Here is an 18,547-nt window from a genome sequence, read left to right on the forward strand (position 1 = left end):
TACCATGCAGACCCTGCGTTTGGATACCTAGGTAAGATAGAATGATGCTACGAGTGCTGAGCAGCCAAAGTACAATATAGAGTTTGTCTAATGGAAGTGAAATTGGTTTAATCTTCATTGAAGCTGCTGGTGAGTCTGTAAAGCGACATCGTCACAACCTGGATAGTTGTCTGGCGCCTGCTACGCTTCATGGCCTATGGCTGACTGCGGTACTGGCGTGTTTGTGATAATCAAGGCCGTGTAAGTGATGTGATTGCCAGTTTGCAGCATCTAAGCACCCTTTAAGTTCCTTTTTCGCAAATGGTCGGATACGAAGGGAATATTTAATGGCATCGGAGTTGTTCTTGGACGTCCCTGAGCCATGTTCGTTCCTGCTAAAAACCTGTTATCATCACCTCACTCATCGTCACCGAGAAAACGGATGCCGCCTTCGGAACTGCTGCGGCCTGAGGCTTGGGGTTTGGGGTACGGTGTGATCATAATGGCTTCAGTTGTGTTTCGCTAGGAAGCCTAAGCCATCGTCGTCACCAACGTCAACATCGTCACATACCCTCTCGCACGAAAATCGAGTATGCACCGCTCTCGTCCACGCGTCCGTGATGATCAAGATGCGCTACTATCGGTTGTTTTTCGGTTCGGCGGATTTACTGAACCAATTGACGCCGATCATCTTCCAAACCCCGCCATTCCTCCCCACATTCAGCCAGCAAAGCTTGAGCCGCCCTCCGCACGCTTGACTGGTCTCGTGTCTGCGCCCAGCTTTTAGGCTGAAGTACGGTACAACCCTCCAACCTCGTCGCGCGTTCTCGGTGGGAGATATCACGACAATTGCTGCCGTAAGCATACTAGTGACGTCTTGATCATTCATCATGAAGAAACTATGGCGATCTATAAAGTACCTTGAGAAGGGCGCCGCCTAGTTGGATGACTGACTACCACCCATGAGGTCTATCATGCGGCTAACACTTACAACACTACTCTGCGCTGTTGACGTTGCTGTCGCTGAAGACGGCTCAAAAGGCTGGCTTCGCTACGCGCCAATACCAGACGGGCCAGCAGCGCAGTCAGTACCCTCCACGATCATCGCACTGAACAGCACGAGAGTGAGCCCCGTATTCACTGCTGGTCAAGAGCTTCAAAAAGGTGTTGATGGCATTACTGGAAAGAAACTCAATGTGAGTGCGGTCGCAGACCAGAGTCACTCTGCCATCATTGTCGGAACTAAAGACGCGTACACGGCGGCATTCGGTAACATTGATGAATGCGAGAATCTGGACGCCGATGGCTTTTTCCTCAGCACGACTACCCCAGGCAAAGTCATCATTGTAGGACAGAATGAACGTGGCGCTCTCTACGGCGCATTCGAATATCTTTCTCAGCTCGCGCAAAACAATGTCACGTCCGGCTCCACAGTATTCAACCCACAGGTACCCATTCGATGGACGAATGAATGGGACAACATGGATGGCAGCATCGAGCGCGGTTACGCTGGCCCCTCACTGTTCTTCCGAGACGGTTTCGTGGTAGACAACACTACGCGAGTCGCTGAATATGCCCGCCTACTTGCATCAATCCGCGTCAATGGCGCAATCATCAATAACGTCAACGCGAACGCCACGTTGCTCAATGACCGCAACGTAGAGGGTCTTGGTAGGCTTGCTGATGCGATGAGACCATATGGTAAGTTGTGACCACACGAAATGCATGGGAGACATCAACTAACTTGATACTTCCACACCTGTAGGAGTACAACTTGGCATATCGCTCAACTTCGCCTCTCCAAACGCTACACTAGGGTCATTCGATCCGCTAGACCCCCGAGTGGACGCATGGTGGGCGAACATCACTAACCAGATCTATTCCAAAGTTCCGGACATGGCAGGTTACCTCGTCAAAGCCAACAGTGAGGGTCAACCGGGACCGTTGACGTACAATCGAACACTCGCGGATGGCGCCAACATGTTCGCAAGAGCAGCGAAGCCGCATGGTGGCGTGGTTATGTTCCGTGCTTTCGTATACGACAACCACATCAACGAAACGAACTGGTACAATGACAGGGCGAATGCGCAGCTGGAATTCTTTCAACATCTTGACGGAAAGTTTGATGACAACGTCGTTGTTCAGATTAAATTCGGGCCCGTATGTTTATATGTACGCTCTTCACGAAAGACGTAGACTAACGCACGCCTACCTTTGTAGATTGATTTCCAGGTCCGCGAACCAGCATCGCCATTATTCGGATCCCTGCGCCAAACGAGCACTGCCATCGAACTCCAGATCACACCCGAATACCTTGGTCAAAACTGTCATCTGGTTTACCTAGCACCACAATGGAAAGAGATACTAGAGTTTGACATGAGGTCTGAGAACCAGTCATCCAAGGTCAAAGACATCATCACCGGCGAGCGTTTCAAGCGGCCTTTGGGAGGCTACGCAGGTGTGACAGGAGTGGGATCAAACGCGACGTGGCTGGGCTCACATCTAGCAATGTCTAACTTGTATGCTTATGGACGACTAGCCTGGGACGCCTCGGTGGACTCAGAGATGATCCTCCAAGACTGGATCCGACTGACGTTTGGTTTCGATGAGGATGTTCTTGACACTCTTACAGACATGTCCATGAGGTCGTGGCCCGCATACGAAAATTACAGCGGCAACCTCGGAATCCAGACACTGACAGACATCCTGTACACACACTTCGGTCCCAATCCTGCCTCGCAGGATGGCAACGGATGGGGCCAATGGACGCGCGCCGATGCATTCAGTATCGGCATGGACAGAACTGTAAAGAATGGCACTGGTAACGCTGGACAATACCCGCCGGAGGTCGCCCAGATCTATGAGAATATAGAGTCGACGCCAGATAACTTGCTGCTCTGGTTCCACCACGTACCATATACACAGCGATTGAAGTCTAACAAGACTGTCATTCAACATTTCTACGATGCGCATTATGAAGGTGCTGCTACCGCACAAGAATTTGTCGGACAGTGGGAATCCTTGAAGGGTAAAATCGACGATGAGCGATACGAACATGTGTTGTTCAGGCAGATCTTCCAGGCTGGTCATTCCATTGTGTGGCGCGATGCGATCAATGAGTTCTACCACAATCTTTCGCAAATACCGGATGAGACCAAGCGTGTTGGCAACCATCCATACCGGATTGAGGCGGAAGATATGATGCTCGACGGTTTCAAGACATATGCCGTAAGCCCCTTTGAGACGGCTTCCGGTTACACGGCTATCGTCACCACGTCAAACTCGACGACGGGCATCGCGACAGCCAACGTCACGTTCGCATCGGGAACATACGACATCGCTGTCAACTATTATGATTTGATTGGGGGTAAAGCAAAATACGAACTGAAACTTGGCGATCGTACTGTGGGAGTGTGGACAGGGGATCTCGAAGATAAACTGGGGCACGCGCCATCTATTTACCTAGACGGGCACTCAGCGACACGCATAACGTTCAGAGATGTCGAGGTTCGGCAAGGGGACCAAGTGCGGCTCACAGGCCAAGCGGATGGCATCGAGCCCGCACCGATCGATTACCTCTCTTTCTTGCCACCTGGCATCGTCGATTGAATCATTGTGCGTAGAAAGTATGTACAAAAAAGCAAAGCGATGCGAAATTGATGTTCTCGCATTCGGAGGCGCGACAATCTAACGTTCCACTGCCCAGTCGGCTTCATTTCCACGGCAATCCACAGCCGGGATCCCCTGCAGGTCTCCCGCAGTGCCTAATCCACATTAGTCAATTGTCTCCTTTTCTGCCAGCCATGGCAACACACCACAGTTCAACCGTTGGTGGCTTTCAGACGGGAAATCTTATACTACGTTCCCGCAATTTGAGATTCGTCTCTTGCATTAGCCACTGATCTGGGGATGCAAAGCCCAGCGACACCCAGCTCTTTCTCGAACGATGTGCTGCGTACTTCCTTCGTGAATTGATCGTGATTTGTGTCTTCACCCCTTTCTCGTCCAACGTCGTGGACCACCAAGTATCCGGTGGGCACGCAAGAGCTTGAGATCCGTGCCGTACGCCAGTACTTCACGATGTGACAAGCTTGTCAGCCTCGACCAACCCAGCACACCTTTCAAAAATCGCCGACAGGCACCGCCATCTCCAAAACAAACACGCCAGCGACGACAGCCCGGCAACGCCATCCACGTCTTCTTCAAAGTGCATATTAGCATCAACTTTGTTATCGCGCGCCCAAACTAATGTCGCGTCCTAGTACAGTCGCCGCACGATGCGCTGCGCTAGGGACTTCGATCGCGCAGGTGAGCAGAGCCGCTCCAGATGTTCGACTTTGCAGCTCCAGACGCTAACGCCCAAAAGGTTATTCCGGACATCAGCAGCTTTGCACGCAAATTCCGCGATGCGCGTCACGACTTGAACACCATTAATAGTGATCTGCTGGTGATCAAAACCGGGCTCGGTATTGCGCAAGACGACTTTTCGGCCAAGTGGTCCGAATTACCGGCGTCCCTCGTTGATGCTGTATCACGAGTGCTAGATTCATGCGATGACACCAGTGAGCGATTACATAAAGCCTTTCTCAAGCTTTCTTGTAGCAGCAAACCAAAGGATGATTGGCGTGCGCTCAAGGACGGACCTTTGGTAAACCTGCGGCATGATCTTGATGCATCGAAGGTCGTACTTGAGTTGAGTTTGGACTACGTCGCATTGTAAGTTGTACATGATGTATGTTACTTGGGCACAGCACGGGACTTACTTTTCTTAGATTTTGCCAACAAGATACCCTGGATTCCTTACTGCAAAACTATGTCAGCGATCTCATTACGCAGAGCGATGAGCTACTAAAAAGGACGGACACAGACGAGATCTACGTAAACCAAACAGCGCGAGATAGACTATCTTCGCTACTACAGGCTGTTCGTCTACTTCGCTCATGTATTACAGCCATATCTCGCGAAGGCGCGCCATCATCATCACAACTAGCAAAGAGGACAACCCTTCCACGACCAGACTCCCTGGAGCCCGCCCTTGGCGAAACGCCCAGAAGCGGGAGGAAAAGCCCCAATGAACAAACCTCAACCCGAGCCAGCGCAAACGATGGCATCGGCACATGGCTCGCTAATGTTCCGTCCTTTGAAGACGCGCAGCCTCTCTCATATTCCGCAATCGAACAGACTACCATTCCAAGACGACTTCTGATACCGCCATCGCGGAACGACATGACGCCATCGCGCGGTACGTTCTACACTGACGATGGTGCCGCATCCAGCCCTACCCTGGTACCACCGGAATCACGACTCAAAAAGTCCTACAGCTGGTGTACTGACCTCTCGGGAAAGGCAAGCACTCGGTTACAACTTGCGTCTAGACACGCGTCGAAACAAGTGTCGAAGTATACATCAACGATGTCTAGCTCAGACGTCTCTATCTTTCAGAAGCAGATCACTTCAGACAGGATCGCTGTGACGAAAGGTAAGAGGAAAGAGTTGGAACCAAATCAGAGGGCTGCTGTAGATCGTATTCTAGCAAACATACCATCAGAAGCGACGGCTTCTGAGGTAGAAAGGGTTATCTGGGAAGGCGCGAACCCAATGGCTACACATCCAGAGTTTGGATACTTTTTCATCCGCGCAGCATACGAGATGTCGCCTGATGTCCTCACTCTCCTTATGGATTTCGGCGCAGACATCACCCGCAATAATCCTCCACTATCATCATATTACTCCGCCATGCACGCTGCAACCCTAGGACGACAGCTCGACACTGTCCGCTACCTTGCTGCTCTGGGTCACTCCATCGACAACCCCGACTATAGCGGAGAGACACCTCTCCATCTTGCTTGCAGGACGCCCGGTGCGTCTGCGATTGCAAAATACTTCATCGAAGCCGGCGTCGACGTGAATTCTGAAGCGAAGAACGGACGAACACCTTTGCAATCCGCTCTCAAAGCGGCAAGGTTAGAGGGCAAGGAGAGAAGCATGTTGATCGAGCTTTTGCTCGCACATGGGGCGGAGGGCGAAGTAAAGAGAGATCTGGATTGTGGGAGAGGTAATGAGAAGGGCAGACATGTACTTGGTCTAACATGAGCCTGTGGATTGACCAGGGAAAAAATGATCGTTCTTTCGTTACCTCTGCCATGATGGAGTTGGTCAGTTCGTAGCAGGAAGGCATGCACTTTGCATATTCGAATATCCACCATACGTACAGGGCAGAGCAATTCACTATGAGAGTCCGCTCTGTGCCCACTATAGAAGTTTACTCATGCGCCGTTACGGCCAGTTGTCACAAGCGGGCACCACGAGATAGAACGATGTACCCAAAAATATTGTATTGTAATAATCGATCATGTCAAAATCCTTCACTGAACACTAATAGCGCTCGACACGAGGATCGGCATGCCATGAATCTGGAAGGTGATCTGGACGTCAAGACGCGAGGTGGTCTCTGGCCAGGTAAGCCGCCGCTAACTTATCGCGATCCACTCTTCATCGGCCAACTCCGCAACCACCGATTCCCTCATCTAAAGTCCCCATCCTCTGTTTGCTTTTGTGTCACACGATTGACCGTTACGACGTATAACATTGCTATCATGGAGAACGTATACAAGATGTGGGTAGAAGGGAAAGAGGCAGAAGGTGGAGCGGAGCAGTCAGTTAGCGGAGCCCCTCATTTGTGACCCACCACAATTATTAACAGCATCGTAGACTCGCAATTGAAGACCCCGCAACTGGAGAAGTGTTTGCACAATGCCATGCGGCATCCGCTGGAGACGTAGACAGTGTTGTTAAGACTGCACACAAGGTCTTCAAATCTGGCGTCTGGTCGAAAGCGCCCCGCCATGTTCGCGCGGACACGTTGGATCGTATCGCCGAACTCCTTACGAGAAGCCTCCCGCGACTTATCGAGCTGGAAGTGCGGCAGACGGGACGCGCCATCCGCGAGATGAATGCGCAAGTCCCTACTCTTACGAAGTGGTTCAAATACTATGCCGCCTTGATACGAACCGAGGAGCGCTCAGTCTTGCCCACCGTCGGTAAATTGCACAACTGGATCGATCGTAAGCCACTCGGTGTTGTTGCGCAAATTACACCGTTCAACCACCCCATGTTGATTGCTGTCAAGAAAATTGCACCTGCCTTAGCCGCTGGTAACTCGATCGTGCTGAAACCCAGTGAACTTACGCCACTCACCAGCATCGAGCTTGGCAAACTCATGAAGGAAGCCGGCTTACCCGACGGCGTGTTCAATGTGTTGCCAGGCGACGGTATGACAACTGGAAAAGCGCTTGTAGAACATCCGCTCATCAAGAAGGTGGACGTAACTGGCGGTACACCGGCTGGGCGCGCCATTGGCGCCATCGCAGGACGTAATCTGGCACATTACACCGCCGAGCTTGGTGGCAAGGCTCCTCTCATTGTCTTTGAACAAGCGCATGTTGATCTTGCAGTGAATGGCATCGTCTTCGCTAGCTTTATTGCCAGCGGTCAGACATGTGTGGCAGCGACGCGCATTATTGTGCAGAACAAGATTCTCGATCAGGTAGTAGAAAAGCTGAAGGCCAAGGTACAAAGCATTGAAAGGCGGATGGGCTCACCAAAGAATGTGGAGTCCATGATGGGTCCTCTCATATCCGCAAAGCAGCTTGGTAACGTCGAGACGCTAGTCAACGATGCAAAAGATGCAGGTATGACGATCGTTACTGGTGGTCAAAGGATGAACAGGCAGTCTTCGCTGGACGACACCGACTTCTCGAAAGGCTACTTCTACCCGCCAACGATATTGGCGGATAGCGCTTCGAGGAAGATCGTTGACACACGCATATGGAAGGAAGAGGCTTTCGGCCCTGTCATCGTTGTTGTGGGCTTCGATACTGAAGAGGAGGCGCTGAATCTAGCAAACGATAGCGAGTTTGGACTAGGCGCAGCCATCTGGACACAAGATCTTTCTCAAGCTTTCCGAGTGTCAGAGAACATTGAGAGTGGTATCTGCTGGGTCAACACGCATCACCGTAACGATCCAAGCTCACCGTGGGGTGGCATCAAGAGCTCAGGAGTGGGCAGTGAAAACGGCATCGACGCTTATAATGCGTATACGACCTCGAAGAGCACAATCATCAACTACGCCACTGCACAAGAAGGTCTAGGGAGCGACGATTGGTTTAGGGAGGGTACTGGTGAGGTTAGGTATGGATGAGGTGCGTTATGTACAATAAAAAAATGTGAGAATTTAGCCTCCGTGCTGCAACTCGCCGTCGATGACATATGGTTCACGCCCCATTTTACACTGTACCAGATCTGAAGTAGAACACATCAAGACAATGTTGTAGAACAGGTCATCCTACGTAGTCCACCAAGCGCCTTGATAGTGAGGCACTGCGAGGCTAAATGATAAATCATCAATTCGACACCAAGACCAAGAGGAAATGTGGTGCCTAATGGACACAACACGGAATAAGGGGAGAGTTGTAGTGCGGCCATGACTCCCTTCACTTTCGAGTAGGAGAGATGGCGCGAACGAGGAAGGATAGCTGAAGCTAATTAGACGCGTTGCGGTGATGGCGTCATAGTTCTCGGCAGAACTCTACGACGCGTCTGTTACGATCGACGCATACAACAGCACCACTCAGCTGCGCCTTCGAAACTACGACTTCTGTAAACATGTCGTATAGAACTCGCAGTAATGCTAATCAACACAGACTAGCCTCTCTGATGTATGGTCATTGAATCACCAACAAACCATCCTCCCAAACTCCCGAACTCGCCTCGATTGAAGCACGTCGGCTTCCGTACCACTCATCACCAAGACCGAATTCGTCATCGTCAGGGATATCCAAATCCCACCGCAGCCTCTTACTTCCAGCGCGACGCTTGTGCTCGGCACCCAACTCACAGTCACCAGTTCTGCCTGGATAGTACGGTGCCAGGAGCTTGTCGAACAATATGCGCCCACAAACCGCCATGTCGTCGTCCGCCTTGACCCGAGACGAAGCACGCTGCTCTTCATGAGTAATTCTGTCGGTAATGAACCCATTGTGGGCATATAGGGCCTAAATTGATGGATATATTCGCTAGTCTAACGTCCAATACGGTCAGACTTGCTGGGGAACCGCTTGTTCTCAGGGCTGGGAGCCTTCGCGTAGAGGTCACATTCTATCGTCTCCCTAACTGGGCACACATTGGCGTCATACGCATTCGATGGCTGGTTCAATCACGACAGCATGTTCTTCCAGTACGTGTACGGTGGTTCATTGTGAGCAAATGTCAAGTCGGATGAGTCTTTGTTGGATATGCTATGGGGTCGTTTTTATTCGCTGAAGCACCACTGTTCCAAACGAACTGACACCCTGAAAGCGACACTAACACGCTTGAGCACCGAAGACGACTTCTGGACTATCTGCGTACTATGTGTAGCTTATTTTGGGGTCTATATGACTACTTTCGTTCTCTCCTCGGTTGCCTTTCCACTTTCCCTTTTGTCCCTCGCACCCTAAACTACGGCTCCACCAGCTTTTCAAACACCTCGTCCATGATCCTATCCGCCTTGTTCATCTTGTCTGCGGTGTCCTCACCAGGAAGCTGCCACACAAGGCTTGTCTGCAACCCGGCCCAGAGCTCCAGATAGTCTCTCATTGGCTGATCTAGTACGGCATCGAATTCATCCTCCGGAGTGTCGGCATTCAATCTTCGAAGCTCTGCTTCCGATTCAATGAGGAGCCGAACCAGCTGTTGTGCGTGTATGTCAATCATGATGGGTGGTACGGCGAGAAGTTTTGGCGTTGTCGTGTGGCGCATACCAATACGATCAGGATCGAGCGATAGCTCCTGCTCCTTGAGGATGTAGTCTTTGGTCAGGCTGAGCTTGTCGCGAACCATGCTCAGATATTTCGTCTCTTCCTCTGGATTGAAGTCGGCAAAGTTTGGCGCATCAATAGCCTTGGTGTTGATCAACGGCATTTCTGTGAGCTTGGGATGATCAAAGCCGTTGTTCTCTCGATTGAAGGCGACTTTCGGATGAGCATTGCGTAGACTCAGCCCGTCGGCAGAGACCCAGTGACGACGGAAGTCGTCTTCTGAGAGACTGAGAGCGCCCTCATCCTTTTCGTTAATGCGAGGCTTGCGAGTGCGTGCTGGCATGCTAGACGTAGCTCTAGGCCGATATCTGGGGTCACGGTGGAGAGTAGAGCTTGTAGTGATAGAGTGACGGAGTAACGGTACGGACGCGAAATGAACTTTCGAGATGACTGGACAGGCAGTGAGAGAAGTTATCAAAGCCGCACCAAGTGAAGGTAAGATAATGTTGGTTGCAAAGTTAAACTTGTAAGCACGGGTCACAACTCTCATTCACTAACATAATGCTAGGACCTACTGCATAAAGAGGTGGCGGATACTGCAAATAGTAACAACTACTTCAAAACTTCAGAATGGAGACTCACTTCACTCTGTCCTGACCCATGATGCCCCATTCGCCCTGGAGGTATACACAGCGATGAGTGTAAGCAACACAAAGTTCACGATCTAGGTCTGCCCGAATCAACAAGCGCGTTGTTTAATCTGACCTGGACTTCTCCCGATTGCTCGGGGGTCCAAGACGAACCTCCACACTTCCAACAGTCTGTTCCGCCTCTAACCGCCTTTCCAGGTCCTTCAAGACGGATCGGGTTGCATCGCTCAAATACCACGGTACACTTTCCACTGCAATCACCTCCATCTGATCCACATCATATTGCCAGTTGCGACAGTGTCTGAGTTCGCTCTTACGAAGGTGCTTCACTAGACCAATCAGTGCCATTGTCTCTCCTTCGACGATCATCTGAAGTTTTGGAGTGGTATAAAGACGAATGTGATACCGGAAGTGTTCTTCTCCAGTTTCGCCTGCTAACATCAGTCTTTCGCTCTCTCCATCTTCAGCCTCCTCTGGGTCTTTGAAGTACATGCTACTATCCTCATTGCAGCCATATGCAAGGTACTTGAGCTCTTTCATGATTAGATGCATGCCGTTGGCGCTGATACATATGTCGAGGTCAGACGGTGAATTAGCGGGAAACGCCGACGGTTGAAGAACGATGCGAGAAGGCTCCGATGGTGCAAAATATTGGCTGGATGAGGCTGACGCTTGGAAACGGCAGAGCCTTCTCGCCGCTCTAGAGTCTCGAAAGATGTCACGACAGATTCGCCGCTTTACTATGTCGAAAGCTTGCTCTTCAAAGGCCTCCCTAACTTCTTCCCGTGTCATCACCCGCATGAGTTTATCATGATTGCAGCATGTGCATGGTCGTTCGATAAGACCCTTGGCCTTTGCTTCGTTATAGGAGTTGTGAAGTGCCTTCTGTGGGCTCAGCTCAGACCATTCGGGCTGGTAGTCATCATCATGAGAGTGTTTACGCTTTGTGCTTATGAGCGGCGCCGTGACCCACAGCCATCGCTCCATCTTCATACGCTCAACTTCTGGAATCTCTTGTGGTACTATCCTGGATAGCAGAGCCTCTACAGCTATCTTAGATCTTTCTTCAGATATCCCACGTTCTCTGTTCGCGACAGTAGAAGTCGCATGATTACCACGGCTGTCCCCTTGAGCTGGTTCCGATTCTTCTTCACCAGTAGCTGAGGACAATGGAGTGGCTTGAGCGACCACGTCAGATTCAAGGTCGACCTTATCCATCTTTCGTGTCTTGATGTGATCTATTAGGGCGGTTATGATCGTGTCAGCGGATATCTTCTTGCCCTTCGTGCCCAAAAAAGGTGCAATGTCGTACCCGTCGTCTTTTAGCAGCTTCAGTCTCTGGAAGTTACTGGCTTTCTGCCTCCACGTCTTGCGGTCCCAGACCTTGTCCAGACTTAATCCTTTGCGAATAATGTCCTGCTTCGCGAGGTGTTCCCACTCCTCGCAGTCTGGCAGAGGTTGCAAACTTTGAGAAGATTGTGGGATGATGGGACGTATGTTCGATGGGCCGGGCTGTGCTATGCATAAGTCGCCAGCGGACTCGTCAACCTGCGAAGACAATAACGTCGAAGATTTGGGCAATGTAGATGGTGCAGAGTGCTGTGCTGCTTGGCTCGAAAGAAAGGTATGCTTCTCGCGCATATTTTCAATCAAATCATCGTCCGGATGTTGATAGTTCATCAAATTGATGTTTGCAAGCGCCTGCGCTTGACTGAGCTGTTCGGGAGTGAGTTCTCGGGGCTGACGAACTCTAGAATTCTCCATGCGCTTGTTGGATCTTCCTGGGTCACAGAAAGTACGAGCTTCATGAGAGGTAGACTGGTGAGATTCCGTATTTCTCCACTTTCTAATGCGAGACATCTTATGCGTTGAGCGTCTTGCTATTATAATAAGTGTTTCGTAGGGGTTGCAAGGATGGTATGATATATCTGTGTGCTATGCAGGTACAGTTGAGCAGTTTCACTCTAAAGTACCTGCGTTTGAACCGGAGTATTCTTCTGTGTACGAGAGGGTACCAATTTGAAACAAGGAGTAAATGGTCGTGGAAAGAGCGAGAGATCGACGAAGAGTATGAACTGTTCCTACTTGTATGGGAGGAAAATTTGGTTTGTGGCGCAGATGACTCTCGTTCTGCAACATGTGACATGATCTCTGGCGCATGAAAGCGACACCCTATAGCTTTCACCAAGTAACCTTCACCAGGATGTTGGTGAAGAAAGGTATCAAAAGCAAGGAAGGGGATTCAGATAGTTCGTATCCATGAGCTATCGGTTGGTTAGTGTGAATCATGAATTATATAGTTGCCTGTATGGGTAATGTAAGTACGATTTCCTATAATGACGTTGATGGAAAGTATGGTTCAAGAAATCTTAGAAGAAATAAGGGTACAATGGGGTTTTCGGGAAAAGCCGACCAACTGGATGATCTTTGGGCCAACATTAGGTATGAGACTTGCGGTCACATAAGCCGTTTTTTCTGAGATCATCGCGACGTACAAACCGCAACGACCCGAGATTGTCAACCTGCAAAGCAAACCTCTTGTTGTGGTTGAGCTGATCGGTAATTTGACTCTTGCAAAAATGGTTCTTTGTGACATTTGAAAGGAGCGATCGAGCCACTGCTTCTTGAGATTAGAGTGTCGAGTTGCCTAAGTGTCTGATGTGATCTGCGCGGGTCCTGTTCGAACCATGGGCCGGCGCGCTGTCGAAAACGGGACCCTGGCCGGCTGCGGGATGTGACGACTCGCACTACGAGGGTATTACGAATCCTTTTCAGGACGTGCTTCTTTTTAAGGATGGCGTCGATGGTGTAGGTAGTCAACGCCAGTGGTTGCGGAAGACGCGTCGCGACGAACCTCCAGGAAGCGAGCGCGTGGAGAACGTGACACGCTAACATTAAGTTACGTCATTAGATCAACATCTAGCTTTTCGACCTCCTGATAACTTCTTTCATCTGTCCTGCTAATGTCGGATCGTCTTGAAGTGGTCTCGTTTTGGAATTCGATGTTGAAAATACAGCTCACGTCGCTCAATAAGCTCACAATGCACTTTCACCAGGCTAACGCCTTCCATCGCGACGACGCGCGACCTTTACGTTGGAATTCTGAGAAGTCGATCCCATGAAGCAGCATCCTTACTCACCAAATCATCGTTAGAATGTTCAACACCGTCTCGGCCTCGCGTGGGGCACTCGAAGACCAGGCTTTCTCCTTCACCTTCGCCATTGTCTTGTTCACGTCCTCATTGTTTCTCTCGCTTTCTCAACAGCATGCATATACGCACCTCGGTTCCTAAGTTTCCGGCCGAAGCATTTCGGTTCTGATTTTGCTCTGGCATGCACCTCGATGCTCCCATCCGTTTGTTGCACAATGTCACGTGAAAGGGTGCTTGCTGCCTGGCTGTTTGTCATTGGACATGCGTACTAGCGGCGATAATACAACTACTTCTATCCACACAACAAGCTGGTCCGATTAACAACCACATCGCTGACACCGATCGCATTCCCGACCTCGCTGCGGCGAACACAATTCGCCATGACTGCGCCCGGCCACAACCGTTATGCAATGTTCGCTAGCACAGAAGGTAGTGCAACTCAAGTGCCTAGTGCTGCTGCAGATCCTGCTCAGAATCCGTTCCTCAACCAGGTCGCCGATGACTCCATACCGTGGCAAGAGGTGAAGAAGCGTGGCCCTTCAGCAATGCAACCGGCACCACCAGTTCGCCCTCCGCGAGTTGTGAAGGACCGCACTAAAGCTATTCTCAACCACCCACTGGCTCACCGAGAGCGAGACCGGGCCATCTCGAGCTCAACAGACAATGACAGCGAGAAGGCATATGATCCACTCGAGAATTGGTGTGGTGTCTGCTCGCGCAAGTTCCTCAACAAGGCCGCATTGCTCAGTCATATCAAGCAGAGCAATGGTCACGAAAACTACTGCAATCTCTGCAAACGCGTGTTTGTGGACCGCAATGGTCTCAAGAACCATGTTGACCATTCGTGGAATCACGAGATCCACTGCAACCTCTGTCTTTCCGCCTTCAAAGATGACTGGGGTCTCAAAAACCACTTCGAGAACAACTACAGTGTTGGACATGAGTTCGTGTGTCTCACCTGTCTACTTGGTTTCAGAACCCGCCAAGAGATCGAGCGCCACCTTCAGACCGCTCCGAAGCATACATGGTGCGGAACATGCCAGCGCCGCTTCCGCAACCAGGATGAGCGCGATGAGCATTGGCAACAGACGAACAGTAAGTGCACAAAGGGTTTTCTTCATTGCTTGAGCCCATTCGCATACTTTGTTCCAATGTTTAGTGAAGTTTTACTTCAGCCCACTGTGTCATACAGACGTAACTGACCAAGGTAAGAGCATAGGCATTGCTTACAACCAGGCTGTGACTTCGATGGCCCGGATCAGGCCGCTCTCACACAGCACCTCAAACGCGATCACTTCCAGTGCGAAGGCTGCAAGCGCGTACTTCCAAGCCTGACCAAGCTCAATCAACACTACGAGAGCTGTTCTTTCGCACTTGCCTGCCCTCAATGTGGCGAGCACCACGCTGGGAAGGCCCAACTGGCTCTTCATCTTGAGCGCTGCTTTCTCTGCAATGATTGTGGCTATCATACGCACCACGAGGGCAACTACCACATCGTAAGTGGTTTGCCACGCTACTGGATCGCGACTGCCATGCTAACAACACGCTAGCACATGACAAAACACAGCTCCACCAGTATCGGTTGTTGGGGCTGCGACGCACCGATGCGCACCTACTCCAGTCTCATCAACCATCTGGAGTCAGGCAAGTGCCCGAAATTTTCTGAACCGGCGCTTCTCACGCGCTGTCTTGGCAAGTGGTGGTACTCACCACTTTATATGGATCTCGACATGCACGCATCTATCCGGACTGGCCGCGTTGACATCGACGAGGTACAGCATTGGTCAATTGCTGGTGTCATACACCCGTTTGTGTGCCGTGAAGAAGGCTGTGGAAAGGTCTTCGGTCATCTGAGCTCGTTGGTGTTGCATTGTGAGAGCCAGGCATGTGACTGGGGTGTTGACCGCTTGAACATGCCTGGGCTAGAGAAGGAATTCAAGCTGGTGTGTCTTCGGAGGGACAGCGCTATTGCATAAGCACTGTTCAAAGATGTGAGATAATCATAAGAATACCCAAGAATATGGATGCAACGCAGTATACAGCGAAATCCTTCTTTCGCCTAAGTCATTATTCCGACTATGTCAAGACATCCACAGCTGACTTTCGAGACTTGACCACCTAGCTGGTCGTTTATTCCTGCAGCGATGTCACTTCATCACCATGAGCAACAGTATGTAAGCAGGGAGATCGGGCCCGGGAGCCCTCAAGGGCGAAGCGGTCGCCTCATAATCCTATGGAAGCTCAGAACCACAGTACGATGGCGAGCATATCATATTTCCATCAATTGTAAGATCTCTGCGGAGGGTGCAAAGTCGAGAAGATCATCTTATCGGCTGAAGTGACGTTCTTGAGAACTTTCAGAGCCCTGACCAGCGGCCCGACAGTGTGTCAGATGGCTGCGCGGGCTTGAGATAGCTTACGTGCCTTTTCTCACATTGTATCAGAGAGCCATTGTGTGCTGATACAAAGGGCGGGTCTTCGTGCGCGTCGAAAGCAGGGGATTGTTGAAATGGCGGGAAGTTGGAGGGATCATAGCTAATAGCAAAATCAAGGCGTGAGCTTGAGAAGAAGAAACACCGTGAATAAGATAAACGTTTTCACACATTATCTTACCTGCAGTATTCACGCTCAAGCTTCATGCAGTGAAAGCCCTCCAATTGAGTTTTATATGCAAGTAGTGCTCTTGCGCAGATGCATACAAAGCAGACGTAGAATCGGAGAAGTATACACACGACCACTACTGGAGAAAGACGTTTAGGATATAATGCGATTCTCTTTACCTCAAGACCCTTCAAAGACACGCTCCTTACCTCAAACATGAGCAGAGGTTGGTATGAATAGGATCAGTGTAACATGGAAAAGTCGAGAAAATGCCGGCAAGCACTTTACGAACGACCAGCGACGAGAGCACCCATATTGTCATCGCTGCAACGTAACAGTCGCATTCTACCGTCCTCACTGCCTTGCGGTCCTACCTCCGCTTACTCTTCTCGCAATCCTTGCCCTCGAGACGTCCCGTAATCTTCTTCTCGAATTCATCAGGATGCAGTGTCCTACCGGTCTTGTCCCTGAAGCGCCAGCTAACCCTATTCCAGACCATAGAGCAATCCTGTTGTAGGATTCGAGCCACGAGACGTAAGTCATCTGCAGAGAAGGTATCGTCGGGTTTGACTTCGAGTTCGAGGGGACGGGTGGTGATGGGCTGGGCGTTGTTGTTGCTGCTGGCTTTGTGTTGAGAGCCAGTTTGTGAAGGAGTTTGCTTCGGAGGAAAGTTCTGTGTTGGAGCGGTCGAAGTCCATGGATCTGCCATGCTAGCATCGTCTTTTTTCTTGTCCTGATCGCTGTTCGAGTTCGTGTTCCAGTTTCCTCCACTGTTGGAATCCCATTTTACAGCAGCAGCATCAGCACCGTCTCGACCACCTGTAATGTTGCCAGAGACCCATCCACCCTTCGTGTCCCATTCACTAGTACCGGCGCCTGTAGTATCTCCTTTAAGGTCGTCCCACGAAATGTCCTTGTTGCCAGAGTCGTCTTTGTTGTCGCCCGTGTCTCTACTAGATAAATCAGGAAAGACATCACCATTTCCTCCCGGCATACCCCAAGCTTCAGCAACCCATGATGTCTCGTCTTTCTTCTCTCCCTCTTGGTTGCCATGTGTCTTCTCATCTTTCTTGTTACCTCCTTTGCTCTGGGCCTGATTATGGTTCTGCCTTTTCTCCTTCCCCTTCTTACCTGCACCCCCTTTACCCTCTCTGCCTTGGTTGTCTGCATTAGGTTTCCAACCCTTAGGCTTTATCTGGTTGAAGCGCTCGATACATTCATCTTTAGTCTTACCATCCAGCTCGTTGCCCATCTCAGCCCAGGTCTTTGAGGTCTCGGTTTTCATCTGTATCAGCCTCTCATCTTGTTCCTTTGTCCAAGCGTTTTTGTTTTCGTCTTTCTCGTCTCCCTCGCTGCCCTGAGCGGGATTGTCGCACGCTTCCGGACCGGTTGGAGCATTGGTCGGAGTGTCCCAAGCTGGTGTAGTCTCATCCTTCTTCTCGCCTGTCTTGTCATCGCCACCCGCAGCATCTCCAGCGTTTCCCCAAGCATTCGCGAGCGGATCATTGCTATCGTTGCCTGTGCTATCCAAGAACCCTGCATTTCCTTTCTTTGAACCCGAATCCTTGTTTCCATCTTTCACAGAAGCGTCGGCCCAATTGGTGTTGGCACCCCGCCAGTCACCTCCATCGACAGCGGGTTTGGTCGAAATTGCTTTCTTCGATGTATTCTTTACACTAAGCGCTTCCTTTGTCGACCGCTTGTCGGATGGCACCTTCGCAAGACTGGCTGCAGTGAGTCGCGGCTTCCCAGCGCCAGTAAGTTTGCCTTTACGTCCGTCACTAGCGGTCCACTCCATGATACGACCAGGAGTGGGAATCTGGCGATAGTTAGTCTGAGCAAATCCTCCAGAGTGTCCAATGAGAGTGCGCACTATGCTGACCGGCTGACTGGGCTTTCTAGCTTGCGGCGGAGGTGGAGGTACAGGCAACCTTACTTCCTTGTACGGCTTGTTGCTGAAGCCTAAAATATAGGCCATGGAGACCCTGCGGGGAACGCCATTCGTATCGGCCATCGTGACGGCTTGCATGTGCAGGCGTTATGTCTGAATCACGACTGTTGGCGTGTAGTATGACGGATGTTGTAATCTAAGGTTGACGAAGATCGAAAAGTGAAGTTCGAAGACAAGCAATAGATCGCGATCACACTGCGATGAGCTTCGTTTGACTGTGCGGGACATAAGCGCTGGTGTTACGGGAAACATATGTGAGCGTGTGGCCTGGCTGTTGGCTTGGCGAGCAGACCTATTCAGGGTCTACCGAGTCTTTCCTAAAACCTCCAACAAAAGACGACAGACGAAGAGTGTTTTTCCAGAGGGATTGACGTCAAATCCAACGATGGGTTGCATGAAATGAAAACAGTGACAGAA

The 18,547-nt window shown here is 50.7% G+C and overlaps 7 protein-coding genes across 7 annotated transcripts; 4 read left to right on the top strand and 3 right to left on the bottom strand.

Annotated features, from left to right (window-relative positions):
• Nucleotides 1–941: 941 nt before the first annotated feature.
• J4E82_002448 (uncharacterized protein) lies at nucleotides 942–3,588 on the top strand (the record flags this gene model as incomplete). The annotated part of the gene is made up of 3 exons (XM_051728749.1): nucleotides 942–1,680; nucleotides 1,745–2,139; nucleotides 2,200–3,588. 3 exons carry the CDS (start codon nucleotides 942–944, stop codon nucleotides 3,586–3,588), a joined length of 2,523 nt encoding a protein of 840 aa, XP_051591700.1.
• Nucleotides 3,589–4,227: 639 nt separating this feature from the next.
• J4E82_002449 (uncharacterized protein) lies at nucleotides 4,228–6,072 on the top strand (the record flags this gene model as incomplete). The annotated part of the gene is made up of 3 exons (XM_051728750.1): nucleotides 4,228–4,234; nucleotides 4,296–4,695; nucleotides 4,752–6,072. The coding sequence occupies 3 exons, from the start codon at nucleotides 4,228–4,230 to the stop codon at nucleotides 6,070–6,072; spliced, it is 1,728 nt and encodes a 575-aa protein (XP_051591701.1).
• A 503-nt stretch (nucleotides 6,073–6,575) lies between these two features.
• J4E82_002450 (uncharacterized protein) lies at nucleotides 6,576–8,179 on the top strand (the record flags this gene model as incomplete). The annotated part of the gene is made up of 2 exons (XM_051728751.1): nucleotides 6,576–6,634; nucleotides 6,691–8,179. 2 exons carry the CDS (start codon nucleotides 6,576–6,578, stop codon nucleotides 8,177–8,179), a joined length of 1,548 nt encoding a protein of 515 aa, XP_051591702.1.
• A 1,298-nt stretch (nucleotides 8,180–9,477) lies between these two features.
• On the bottom strand, nucleotides 9,478–10,119 carry J4E82_002451 (uncharacterized protein; the record flags this gene model as incomplete). The annotated part of the gene is made up of 1 exon (XM_051728752.1): nucleotides 9,478–10,119. The coding sequence occupies one exon, from the start codon at nucleotides 10,117–10,119 to the stop codon at nucleotides 9,478–9,480; it is 642 nt and encodes a 213-aa protein (XP_051591703.1).
• A 412-nt stretch (nucleotides 10,120–10,531) lies between these two features.
• Nucleotides 10,532–12,190, bottom strand: J4E82_002452 (uncharacterized protein; the record flags this gene model as incomplete). The annotated part of the gene is made up of 1 exon (XM_051728753.1): nucleotides 10,532–12,190. The coding sequence occupies one exon, from the start codon at nucleotides 12,188–12,190 to the stop codon at nucleotides 10,532–10,534; it is 1,659 nt and encodes a 552-aa protein (XP_051591704.1).
• A 1,768-nt stretch (nucleotides 12,191–13,958) lies between these two features.
• Nucleotides 13,959–15,554, top strand: J4E82_002453 (uncharacterized protein; the record flags this gene model as incomplete). Its single annotated transcript, XM_051728754.1, has 3 exons — nucleotides 13,959–14,673; nucleotides 14,815–15,074; nucleotides 15,129–15,554. The coding sequence occupies 3 exons, from the start codon at nucleotides 13,959–13,961 to the stop codon at nucleotides 15,552–15,554; spliced, it is 1,401 nt and encodes a 466-aa protein (XP_051591705.1).
• A 995-nt stretch (nucleotides 15,555–16,549) lies between these two features.
• On the bottom strand, nucleotides 16,550–18,180 carry J4E82_002454 (uncharacterized protein; the record flags this gene model as incomplete). The annotated part of the gene is made up of 2 exons (XM_051728755.1): nucleotides 16,550–18,134; nucleotides 18,176–18,180. 2 exons carry the CDS (start codon nucleotides 18,178–18,180, stop codon nucleotides 16,550–16,552), a joined length of 1,590 nt encoding a protein of 529 aa, XP_051591706.1.
• Between the last annotated feature and the right edge of the window lie 367 nt (nucleotides 18,181–18,547).

Source organism: Alternaria postmessia, assembly GCF_024291825.1.
Source record: "Alternaria postmessia strain BMP 2775 chromosome Unknown scaffold_9, whole genome shotgun sequence".
NCBI lineage: Eukaryota > Fungi > Ascomycota > Dothideomycetes > Pleosporales > Pleosporaceae > Alternaria > Alternaria postmessia.